The 13,421-nt window shown below is 36.0% G+C and overlaps 1 protein-coding gene across 6 annotated transcripts in view; it reads left to right on the forward strand.

Moving 5' to 3' along the window:
* The window catches only part of macrod2 (mono-ADP ribosylhydrolase 2), a 705,053-nt gene that overhangs the window by 526,286 nt on the left and 165,346 nt on the right, over window positions 1–13,421 (forward strand). For all 6 annotated transcript variants that reach the window (XM_073873423.1, XM_073873424.1, XM_073873422.1 and 3 more), the window contains exon 8: window positions 8,405–8,478. In XM_073873423.1, coding sequence (XP_073729524.1) covers window positions 8,405–8,478 — 74 coding nt within the window. The remainder of the gene's footprint in view (window positions 1–8,404; window positions 8,479–13,421) is intronic.

Consider the following 13,421-nt stretch of genomic DNA (forward strand, 5'->3'; position numbering starts at 1 on the left):
TTTCAATTGAGCTTCAAAGGGCTCTAAACGATCCTAAACCAAGGCATAAGGGTCTTATCTAGCAAAACGATCAGAATTTTCACCAAAAAAAGTACTTTTAAACCAAGACTTCTCATCTTACAGTAGCCGTCTAATGTGCTAGCGTGTCCTTACATATTACGTAATCACGTTGAAAGGTCATGAATGACGTACACTGTAAAAAAAATTGCTGTAGTTATGCAGCTGTTTGCCAGTAAATTACTGTAGATTTAAATGTATAGTATTCACTGGCAACAATTTGTTCAAAGGTAAATTAACATAAAACGTAAATAAGTCTTTGTCTTTACAGAATAAAACTATAAAATAACAGCCCCATGCAAAGCATTCAACCAGAAGTCCTTATCAACCTTTTTCAGTTTTTTCCTTCAGATTTTGATTCCCAGGATGCTTTGCATAAGGCTGGTATTTTATTCTGTAAAGACTTGTTAATGTTTAATTTAACTTTAAATAGAGCTGCACGATTCATGCTAAAATGTGAATCACGATTTTTCTCCATTGGAATTGAGATCCCGATTCTTTCAAACGATTCTCAAATGTTCAACAAAAAACATTTATTGCACCCAAGTAACAAAAATGTGCTACACCGGACTTTTACTTATAATAAAGTGTCTTCAAAGTCTATTTTCCTTATTTTAGAAGATGAGTATCTTAAAATTAGTTAGCTGGTAAACATAAACGATACCATGTTGACACTCATAAATTAAAATATTTGTACAAAAAAGCACAGGTGCTATTTCTTTTAATCAAACTGGTCAACCATAAAACTTTAAAAACACAAAACCTTTAACGATGAACTAAACAATGAAACAGAGGCCGTTTTCTCAATCTGAAGGCTGCAGCCTCCGGAGGTCGCATTTCTAAGCTGCATACGTCATCAAGACAATCTCATTTCTGAATATTAACAATTATGAAGTATATTACTATTCTTAGTTAATCATAAATTGTTGTAATACGTTTATGACTTGCGAATGTAATGCTTATTTAAGTTAAACCAGGCTCGATGACGTATGCGGCCTGCATATGCGACCTACGGAGGCTGCAGCCTTCCGATTGAAAAACGGCCAGAGGTAACTTATTTCCTTGCCTTTTTTCGGAACCAATATTGTCACATCGTCACTTTCTCTGTCGCCACCAGGATCTTCCGCAATAGCACACGTTTTTCCTCATTTGTTTGAAAATTGACGCTACAAATCCATCAAGTAAATCGATGTGTTTAGGTTTGTCGCTTTGTTCCACGTCACGCGAGTGACAGCCAAACGCCGCAAATGAGGAGAAGAGAGGAGAGAAACGATTGGGTGTGATTGGTGAATGAATAGGGTTTTGTTTTACACTGCGTGAGTGTAAGCAAGTTTAACTGACATAACATCTGGATTGTTGTAATGTAAATACGTCAACGCAGTATCTGAATACAGGGAAATACTGTACATGCAAGAGAATCGCGTCATTTACAAAGAGGATCGTGTGTATGTATGAATCGAGATCGTGATTCTTTTTCGATTAATCGTGCAGCCCTTACTTTAAACAAACTGTTGCCAGTAAGTAACATATATTTAATTGTACAGGAAGTTACTTTCAAATAGCTGCCAGTAATACTGTAATTTCCACAGAAATCTTAAAATGTGTATGCAAAACACCACTCCAGTGTTTACAAGTGTGAAGAAAGAGGACTGTTTCAACATTGTTGTATGTGGAATGATACTAATTAATTTTTTTGTGTCAGTTTATTGTTTAAAATGGTCTGCAGGTGTGGGTTTTACATATGTAATGTGTGACCTTTCCATGTGATTACGTAATACGCAAGGTCGTGCTGCGGTCTCACGGCTAATGCAAGATGAAAAGTTGTGGTTTAAAAGAACATTTCTTCTTGACTTAACAAAGAAAAACGTCAACATCTTGGATGACATGGGGGTGAGTAAAACAACGGCCATAAACCATAAATGAGGGAGAAAAAATAAAATCTGATGCTGCACAAAAACTAAAATGCATCAAAGCCAATGTTTTTACTAATCTTTGACATGCCCAAGACTGTGAAAAGGTTAAAAGAAATCCAGTCCACAATCACTTTTTATATTAAAAATCAGTAATTTTGTGTGTATTTTCCCAAGTCAGTGACACCACTTATTAACTTGGCAATTAAAGAGTTAAAATAATGTAATTTTTTTAACATTTGGTAATTTTGATCAGTACTGAGGTTGATTAACAGGTTTATGCAAAAAATTGAAAAAATTTTTTTTTTACAGCAGTTTAATTTAGTGGCCTTTTTTGGCCACTAACAACACGAAAGGGTAGTATATTTGCCCACAGTATATTGTTGAGGTTTTGACAAATTTCAAAGCATTTTCTTAAAATATGTGTAAATATAAGATTTGTCACCAAAAATCATTCCATTTACTGAAACACAGAGAAAGTTGAGGCCAAATAAAGACAAAAAATGGCCCCAACAACAGATAAGCGTTAAGACACAACAGTGCTCTAGACACATCATACCAACTCTATTCTCCACTTTCTTCCCCATTTGTCACTTTCTTTTTACTCTGTCCAGTCTTTGTGACACTGAAGATTTTAGGCCAGGACTCTAGTGGAGAAAGATAGGTGGAGGTAATCCAGACAGCGCATCCAGGATGAGTCGGGGTCAGCTGGTGGCTTGGTTTTCTCTGTCCATCTTTGTAGTGGATTACAGTCGAATCCTTATCTCTTTACCTTGATATCGTACAGGTTGCATTCTCAGGAAAGCTCTGTATTTAAAGCCTGAGCTTTAAAGTGGTAAGGTGGAAGTACGAACACAGGCTTAAAGAAGAAATCTTTTGTGATAGTTGCACAGTGATGTGAGGTTATTGCTGCACAAGCAAGAAAAAACACATCTTTACGTTGGATCTTGGAATCAACAAAAGATTTTGTGTTTTACACTTTTGTGCTTTGTCAAGGTTGATACTGCTTAGAGATATTTGGAGGGTTGACGACATGTTTTCGTGATCACATTTTAAGGTTTGAGAAGAACCTCAATCTAAAGCCCTAAGGCAACCAGATTTATTTTTTCGAATTGTATACGTGCAGTCTGAATTGAATGTGACATGAGAAACGGGCTGGGCACTGTGAATAAATAAATGGATAAATAAAATTTTTAATGTAATGTTTTCGTTGGAGGCACACAAACAAGAAACAAATGTTGTTTTGTTTTTGATCTCTGATTTGTAGATATGTTTTCAAATTGCATCTAAAAGTGTGTTGTTAAGCATTTTTAATAAATTGCTCAGTTTTACAAGCCTAAATTAAATTCTTTGCAATAGTTATCAGTATGAATCATAGATTATTGACTGAATCTGTCAGACAACCAGACAGCTCTTGTTATTGAGTTTACAGCTAACAGTGAATTTACTATAGTTAAGGTGCCCAGCGAGTTTATCTTGTGGTAAAATTATTGTAAAGCGCAGGTTGTCATGGCTTGTTGCTATTATGAATTTGCAGAAATAAAATGAAACAAATGTGTAAAGATCACTGCACCTAAACCATTCAACCTAAAGGGTTAATTGATCAAAAATGAAAATTTTGTAAAATTATGTTTTTGTTTTTCCTCACACACAAGTGCAGTTTTCAGGCTTTATCATTGGGATTTTATTTCAGCAGTTTTCTTTTCATTCGTTGCTTAGATTGTGGTGCAGATTCCAGCCATATTAGTCTTATCATTTATTATAAGTTGAAAGTACAGTAACATCTTGGTACAGTATCTGATAAATGTATAACTGTAAAACTGAAGCTCTTTTTGAAAGGCGCATACCAAGTTTCTTAAAAGAAGAAGGATTAGCTGACTGTAGCTTTTAAATAAACAATAAAGATTTTATTTGATTTATGTATATAGTACATTACATACAGAACATAAAACATTGTAAATAAATAAAAACAGTAATCCATTATCAGTCTGTTTATTTCAAAATAGGTTTTGAGATTTTATTTTTTTAATCAATCAATGACTTGTAAACGGAGCAACATCCTGCTTTATGTATTTGGCATTCGACTGCATTGCTTTATAGGCAGTGACACCTGTTATTATACAATGGTTGTACCCTATAAATCATAGTGCATTATACTGTAGGTGAAGAACAGTGATCTATATAGCAAATAAAATAGCTGACAACAGTACAAAATGGCTGACACGCTGTATAGTACACTGTACAGTAGTTTCTCTCTAGCTTTTTTCTGTTAACATTTGAGGTAGAGGGAATCTTCTAAAAACAGGGTCTCCCTGGAGCCCTCATCAGCGGCCTGTACACTAGTAGGCATCCATCAGTGATGACAAAACTTCTGTGGACTGTGCTATATTCAGGGTCCAACGTTAACTTTTTGCCACAATTGTCAATGGCATGCAAATGTATCAACTATAAATATTTCATGCCAACTTAAACTCTGTTTTGCATTTTTATAAACACCAACAACACTATATGTGACCCGGGACCACAAAATCAGTCCTAAGTAGGGGAGAACCGGGGCGAAAGTAACGTGGGACGAAAGTAACAAAGCAATTTTCTTTGAGCCCTGATAAAATTTGTATTCTAAACTATGACAGCATCTTTAGCACACAACCCTTGAGAAATATGATAAATATTGCGTTATTTCTTAACCGTTTTGCGCGTATAGGTCCGGAAAGCTGTTTTCAACCATGATAAGTGAATTCCTAAAGTGGTCTTTTTTTCATATAACGCGTTGTGTTTCTCGTTTCATGTGTTAAAGTACTGATCAATCTACAGGTTATTTAGTGCTCAAACAAATCCTGAAGTTTGACTTCGCAGAGTTTTTCAAAATAAAAGTAAATTGTGTTTAAATGTCAGGAGTTCCTGTTGGGACGAAAGTTACACTGTCAGGTTGCTTTTGAAACATTTGATAAAACTGAAATTTAAAATGTCATTCTTTTTTTGCCAAGATAAGCAACGAATTATGTTTGCAGTTACATATAAAAAGGTATTTTTGCTATATTTACCAAAAACAAGTGTAACACAAAAATCTATATTGTTCTGTTGTGTTACTTTTGACCCACCTGTGTGTTACGTTCGTCCCAGCTGACAGGGTCAAAAGTAACAATTCGCTACTTATGTTCAAAGTGAAATTATACTTAAGTCAATTTACATTTGTTCAAACTTTCACCTGGTATTGATAGACCGCACTTGTGAGTTATTGACCACAGCAAAAATATATCTCTGTCTAAAACATTATCTTTTTTAAATTACATTTTCGCCCCTGCTTTCCCCTAGTACGTGTATATTTAACAATAGCCAAAATTACATCGTTTGGGTCAAAATTATTAGATTTTTAATGCCAAAAATCATCAAGTAAATATACCAAAAAATAATGTATCATTAGTAATATGTGTTGCTAATGGTTTCATTTGGACAACTTCAAAAGCGCCCTCAGATTTCAGATTTTCAAATATTGTATATCCTAACAAACCATGCATCAACTGAAAGCTTATTTATTCAGATTATGTATAAATCTCAATTAAAAAATTACCATTTTGTGGTTCAGGGTCACATGTTGTTGTTCCATTGGGGATTTATTTATTTATTTAACTGTTTATCCTCGCTTTTTGTGTAGCATTATATTTAACAATATTCTGTTAAAATGCACCTGTTGCAAGGATGTGATAACCCATTATTGTATTCGTCATGTTTTTGCAGAGTTCTGAAAAAATGTTTATATGTAAAATATTTCCCAATTTGCAAATTATGTTTTTTATAGATGCAATGAATCATCGCTGACATTTAAATCAACAAGAGACAGGCTATTATTATTTAAATCTGTTTGAAACTATAAATTATGTTGCTTTTCCTTATAAAGTTTCTGGCCAAGTTGGCAAGTAGCTTATTTACTCCCCAAGCCTCTCTGTAGCGATTTGTTAATTTTGGATCCTTTTGTCTTTTCACTCACTATTCTGTCTTCTCATGTATTTAAAAAAGCCTTTATTATTAAACTGTCAGAAAAAAGGGTCAAACATTGGTCCCTACAGTATCTGTCACTGGGCAGTATAAAACTCAAAGGTACATATTAGGGGACATATCATGAAAATATAACTTTTTCCATGTTTAAGTGCTACAATTGGGTCCCCAGTGCTTCTATCCACCTCGAAAATGTGAAAAAGATCAACCCAGTAACTTGGTTTTGGTAAACCATTCTCTTTAAACATGTGAAAAAGTAGGTCATTGAAATTTGGTTCCCCTTGTGATGTCAGAAGGAGATAATACCACCCCTTAATCTGCACTGTCCAACCACTGCACTACCATATAGTGCAGATATCAGCTCATTTCCATTTTAAAGGGAACATTTTGCTCACACCTACAAAGTGGCAATTTTAAAATGCTATAATAAATTATCTATATGATAATTTGAGCTAAAACTTCACATACGTACTCTGGAGACACCAAAGATTTATTTTAATCTTAAAAAAAGTCTTGTGAAATGTCCCCTTTAATAACAAATGTATACATATCTGTACCTAAATGTGAATATTACACTCTAAAAATATGTCAAAAAGGGACGAGCCCACTGGGTTGTAATTGAACCCATGCTGGGTTGTTTCAACCCAAAATAATGCGTTGTCTTAACCTATTTTGGGTCAAATTTTCTAAGCTAATTTCAACCCAGCTGCTGTTCTCGTCCCTTTTAAACCCACGATGGGTTAAAAAAACAGCATTTTTTAGAGTGTAATATTTACCATTTAGGTACAGATGTGTATACATTTGTTATTAATATGTACTTTTGAGGTACTAATATAAACTCTTTAGGTGCAAATGTGTACTTTTTGAAAGGGTACCATCCTAGTGACAGCTAAGGACAATTTTATTTCTGACAGTGTGCTTAATAGCACGTGCAAAAATATTTAAACTGTATTGTTTTTGTGCAACATTTGTGGTTAATGCATAGGATGTATACAGTACTCTGCATTTTGCTTGTCTCTCAAATTTCTACACTTTTCCTTATTCTTTACATTATTACAGTTTCACAAATTGCTGAATCCATAGATCTGACACAAATCAGATGAAATCCCCTCTTTTTCAAGCTGTTCTTTTTGTTGATTGAGATGGATCACTGATGTTGGTCTGAAGGGATCTCACAGGCATGTATGGAGCATGTTAAGCAGTCAGAAGAGAAGATGGCTGATCAGAGAAACCTTTCAATGAGGTCTGACTGTTACAGTAACTGTGACCTTGAGGGAGCTTGTCAAAGTGTCTACAGACAGACCCATCTGTTTTTCTCTTACCATGTTTTTCCTTTTATCCATCTCTCGCTGTATAATTAATGCCTGGGAAGCACAAACCAATTTTAAACTGGAACAGAAATACACTAAATAAATGAAATGTACAGGGGTGTTGTTGCCTGTACAGTCACGTTTTTTGCCCTCAACACAATATGATACAAATCTGTATCACATCACCATTTTAAGTAGAGGATAGCATACTGTTAATACTTTTCTGCTTTTGTCTCTGTCTCCATTCAGCCAACAGCATGAATCAGTCAGTTCTGCCTTTTTTTAGAAAGAGAAAGTGAGATAGAAGTCAAGTAAGGAATAACTAAAAACAAGGAATGACTAGGGCAGACACTGACCAAAGAGGGCTTATGTCAGATTCCGCCTCTCCGCTCACATCCAACAGAGCCCCAAATTATTTAGTGTTGAAAGGTACAGAGAGACATCAAGAGACACAGATAGCATTCTGTCAGGCTGCCGAACAGATAGAGAGGTGAAAACATCTCTTCAGCCGTCTGGTAATTACATCTCCCGTCACCCCAGCGTCTGGGTGCTGTGAAGGGTCCTCAGGGTCACCGCCGCACTCGCTGGACAACAGATGCACATTGCAAATGAAATATTAATTTCCTCCAATCAATTTACCCTCAATCAATACGCTGTGTTAACACCGAGACCGTTTTCCCATCACGGCCCGGCATCCAGTGATTAATATGGCAGTTAGTGGTGTCGTCTTTTACATTCTCTGGTCAATGTGTCATTACTTTCTCATTGTGGTGGTGACCCGAGCGCCTACCGGTGTAAACGATCGCATCGGAGCACCTTAATGGATCTGTAAATCTACTAGGAATTGGCAAGCACTAGTGATGAATTTGTTGTAATAGACCACATTTAAAGAAACAGTCGTGTGAAATATGTTACGGCGGATGTAAAAGGTGGGCGTTATTTTGGATGGGCGAATCGTGTGAACGTTCGCTCTTGGATTTGTGTGCACACTCAACAGATTGTTGTTTGTAGTTACTGTTGAAAGTGTGGAAAGAGTTGAACAGCAATAGCCATATGGTGATGTTTGCGTGAATCTTAACGTGTGAGCACATATGCCTGTATTTCTCAAAACAGAGTCCTTTTTCTCCGCAGGTTTTCCCAATGAGCCGGCAGCCGAAATCGCTCTGAAGACTGCGAAAGACTGGATCAAGAGCAACATGAATAAGGTAGGAACCATTAGGATTGTTCAACAGGCCTCAGATACAGTGCACAGTTCAGGTTACGTGCCATGTCCTGAAAAGCAAAGACTTTTAAAATGGCAGGTACTCTGGATGCAAAGGAAATGTTCGAACCCGATTCCACAGTCCATTTCCCTGATGAAAAATCAATTAAAGCTCACAAACCTTCCAGGAGGAAAATGTGAAGTGGCAAGTGCTCTCTGCAAAGGCCATTTTTGTCTCCGTCTCTCTGTTTGTGCTTCTCTGATGTGATCTCCAGCTGTTTTAGGAGTTGTTTAGCCAGTGCACCGTGCTTACTATTCACCGCTTTGAGGTTTGATTCAAATTGCATTTGCTACAAAGCATTAATGAAGTGTCTGGTCTTATACCTGAGAGAGTAGGTTTAAACCGAAGGCAACAAATGAGAGGATTTCTTGCGGAAACCTAAACCTGGCAATTCCAAGCGCCTGACTTAATCATCTATGCAGCTTGTTACCTTAGCGTGCATTGAATTAGAAAGCGGTTCAGCTTGACTAAAGCTTGCCTTACATGGTCTGTCGGCTTTTGAAATGGGCCTGTTTTGCAAACATCTATTTGAGGCAAGGGTAGGGAACGTGCATGCGTGAATAAAATAAGCCAAAAGGAATTTGTGAATCAATTAAGTTATTATGAGGATGTTTAAAGACTGAATGCCTAAATGTGTATTGATGTTGACAGCTGGACATGCTAATTAGATGTTTGACTGCAATGGTTTATTAGAGACTGTTTTAACAAGATTGCTCCTTAATATGATTAGCAAATGACGGTGGATTAATTAACATAAGCTTAATGTTTGGTTGTATGGTGTGGAAGAAGCTAGCGAAACATCATATTTTGTTGCATTTGTTTTCCCACAAAGACATTGATGATATGGCATAATCTGTTCTGCAAAGCATTATCACAATCGAATACATTTTGTTGTTGGACTATAAATTATAATCTACTGTATAGGGGATTCTCACGAAACCATTGAAACACCACGGCACTAATGATTTTAGCTTTAAAATGTGTAATATAGTAACATTAAAAAGCATCAGAATTAACACAATACTGTGTTCTACCTTGCTTTAGATGACTGAAAAAATATTTACTGAATATTAATGTATAATAATAATGAAGAAAAATTAGGAAAATTATGTGTCCATGATGATGTTCTCATCCTCCGCAACACTTTTTGAGAACATTTTAAGCACACATACAGAATTTTAATAAAGTTTGATTTTGAGTGACCAAGCACATGGACCAGTTACTTCAAGATGGCTACCAGGTAAGATAATTTTTTTACAGTTAATTTGAAATATTGTCTTGTCAGAATGCTTACACGACATTTTGATTATCATTACCGCAACAGATGCTTATTAAATGTTAATTTAATTAATAGAAGCATAATACTTTGATTTTAAATGCATGTGCAGAATCTCCAAATTATGTTCTTTCAGGTTTGTCATGTAATTTTGAAAATATGTCAGTGTTGATGTTTTCTGACTGTTGCGGTAATGAGATTTTTTAGGACTAATTTTTTTAATTATGTTACAAAAAGTGTTAAATGATAAGTAAAAGTTTTTAAATTAATGTTCCCATTTACTCCAGACTTTGTTTGTCAATGTCTGGTGGGAAAAAAAGTAAATTTAAGCAATTTTTACATTTTCATGCTTGACATTTTTAAAACAAAGTTTTCGTGAGAATCACCCGTATAATTGTGTTTGCAGTGTCTATCCATTATATTTGTAATTTGTACATATTCTTGTATTTAACCTTTTTTTATGATTTTTTTTAATAGTGATGATGGTTATGTTAGTTGTCTTTGAGAATCAAATAAAATAGTGATTTATTATTTATCATACTTTATTATTTAATCCTTATGGCACACGGGGTGTAAGCGTTAATGCTCCTCATTAGTTTTAATGGGTGACGTCAACTGAATTGTGGATCCGTCAACGTCACCTTACTGCCCTCGCATTACTGCTGTTGTTCGCGGCAGAAGTTGAACATTTCTCAACTTTTCAAGCGCCAATGCGTGCATCCGCCAATCAGATCACCTTATGCAAATAACCTAGTGCGAACCAGCCAATTATGCAAGACTGGAACATGTGTTGCGGCCACTGTGATTTGAGATGAGATGTTACACCTTTGTTTGGCCTTAAATGGACTAAATTTTCACTCCCATTGGCTCTTTTCAGAGTTGCGTTCTTGTTTGCCCTGCTTATTAAATCTGTGCGTAAGTTTAAATTTGCAGCACTAAAGATCACATACAGCAAGATTTCTTGACTTCTGTGGTTTGGACTAAGAGATGAGTTTCAAAGAATAAATACTTTTAGGTTTCCCACGGGTCCATGAAATCCTTGAAAGTTTGTGAATATGGGGGAAAAAATTCAAGGCCATGGGAAGTTTTTGAAAATACACATACATAGATACAGGTCATTGAAAGTGCTTGAATCTATTTTATGCAAGAAGTTTCTGGAAAAAAAATCCATATTATTCCCTGTGTAGTGTAGGATAATATCATTAAAATCCTAGACTTTAACACACGTGCTAAAGTGTTCACTTTAAATGCTTATATTTTCTGTATGCGAATGTTGATTCATACCTAAAATGCTTTTTTGCATAGTTGTGTTTGATACATGAAAACGTCTTGGGTAACTGTTGTTCCCTGAGAAGGGAACGAGACGCTGCGTCTCCCCTGCCATACTTCCTGCGTCCCTGTAACGCGTCTTTGGCAATATTTCAGATAGCGATATTCTTCCTGGCGCCTGCGTCACCCTGTCTTTGTCGTTAAGCCTCACCATTGGTTGAATTTGATAAACGCATTCAGACGCACTTACCCCTGGAGGCGTCCCCAAAGTGTCACCACAGTGACGCAGCGCAAGTTCCCTTGAAAAGGGAACTGTAACAATGTATCTTAAAAGGTAACACAATGTAACCTTGCTCTCACTTGAAATGTGTCCCCACATTTAGTTCTTGAATTTGAGGGTATTGGACCTGGAAAGTCCTTGAAAGGTTCTTGAATTTGAAGTTAGCTAAGGTGTGGGAACCCTGCACTTTGTATTCCAAATTGTAATAGTCTCAATAGACTTAACAAATGTCAAATATCTTGGCTTTCAGTCATGTAATGTTGACATTCATCTTGTTTACATGGACTGGAACAATCCACCACTAAACCCAGTAAGACTTAGGAATTTGCCATCTAAGCACGGTTTTTCTATTTTTTTATTTTAGGAAGCTCATATTTGTAGTGAACTGAATTAAATGTAGACAGATTGCATAACATATTTCTGAGCTGCCCTTTATTGACTGGCCATTACCTATGGGAAGAGAGGGCAGTTTAATTTATTGTGATTGTTCTGCCAAAGCAAAGCCTGCAGGTTGATCGTGAATGGAGAAGACTTGAGGATTAATTACTCTGTATTTAGCCAGAGAGAACAAACACCGCAAGATGTGTAAAAGGGATTTACTGTTCTATTGTTAGTGTGTGTGTTTAGCCAGAATGTTACCTGTCCCATTATCTGACTTCTAACATTGATGGCTGCAAAAGCTTCATCCAAACTGCCCTCTTCCATGCAGTGAAAGTGGATGGAAATTGGCTATTAAGATTGAAAAAGCACCATATAAAAGTGTCCGGTTGACTTGTGTACTAATTTTCCAAGTCTTTTGATTTCATACGTTTTAAAAACTAAAATTTAGATCTTTATGAACTGTAAGTTATAATGTAACATTTGAAGGCAATATTCACTTTCATCATGGACAAATGAAGAGTTTCGTCGCAAAACGGGATAAATCCTTTTTTTACATTTTTGTCAAAACATGTTTATTATTATGTTATCATGTTATTATTTTGTTTTATGGTGCTACTTAGTTGTATTTTTTAAGTTATGAAGGTTTAAATCAAAACAAACCAACTGCAGTTGAATTGATATTAATTGGAATGCACAACCAAAAAACGCGATTTCTGAACAATTAAAAAACGGATTTTTCTCGTTTTGCAACAAAACTCTTCAAATGCTGCTATTTTAGCTACAGTATTTGCTAATGATGTGCTAGTATTATGATGCAATGACACAACTAAGATTGCTCTAAAATAATAAATCCTAAATAAAAAAAATGATTTATGCAAAAGAGCCTAGATGCTTTTTTTAAACTCTGTATTTGATGGTTCTTGCCGACTGCTAAAGATTTGTTTACAGTAATATTATTTTGGTTAGATGTGTTTCGCAATACTGTGAAAAACCACATATGATAATAATGTATACAGTATGTATACTTTATGAAGAAAGATACATAATAGTAATGTTGTGTTTCATGTCAGGCTTCTGAGAAGGGAGACTTTAAAAAACCCAATAAGCTCCAAACTTCATGTGGGATTGTTTCATCATGAGTGATATAAATGCCTGCCATCAAATATTACTGAAAATATTTAGATATTAATCTGTTTGCTCTTCAGTGTGTGCAGGAAGACGATGGATAACATTTGATCATCTTTCCTGTATACCTCTTGTGGGCACTAAACAGTTCAGGAGTCAAGTTGTAAAAAACTGTGAAAGTCCATGTGAAGTCAGATATTAAAGGCAGGGTGCACGATCTCTGAAAGCCAATGGTGACATTTGAAATCACCTAAACAAAAACGCCCCTACCCCAATAGAATCTGGACCTTCTTTTGATAGTCCCGCCCCACACCCATTGAGCGTTGCCGCGGGAAACGCGCAAGTTGAAAAATCTGAACTTCGACGGATTTCCGCGGCGCGTTAACCAATCAGGACCTTGCTGTAGTAGTGACGTGATTACAGGAAGCGAGCCGAGTGGCGGAGTCTCAGCTGAGTCGCAGAAGCCCCTCCCATGATGCAAATGTCAGCGTGAATATCTCGAATGACTAGGATTTCACGCGCGTCTTTCACACGCCAATGAAGCGTGTGAACTCA

The sequence above is a fragment of the Misgurnus anguillicaudatus genome, chromosome 11 (assembly GCF_027580225.2).
Source record: "Misgurnus anguillicaudatus chromosome 11, ASM2758022v2, whole genome shotgun sequence".
NCBI classification, from domain to species: domain Eukaryota; kingdom Metazoa; phylum Chordata; class Actinopteri; order Cypriniformes; family Cobitidae; genus Misgurnus; species Misgurnus anguillicaudatus.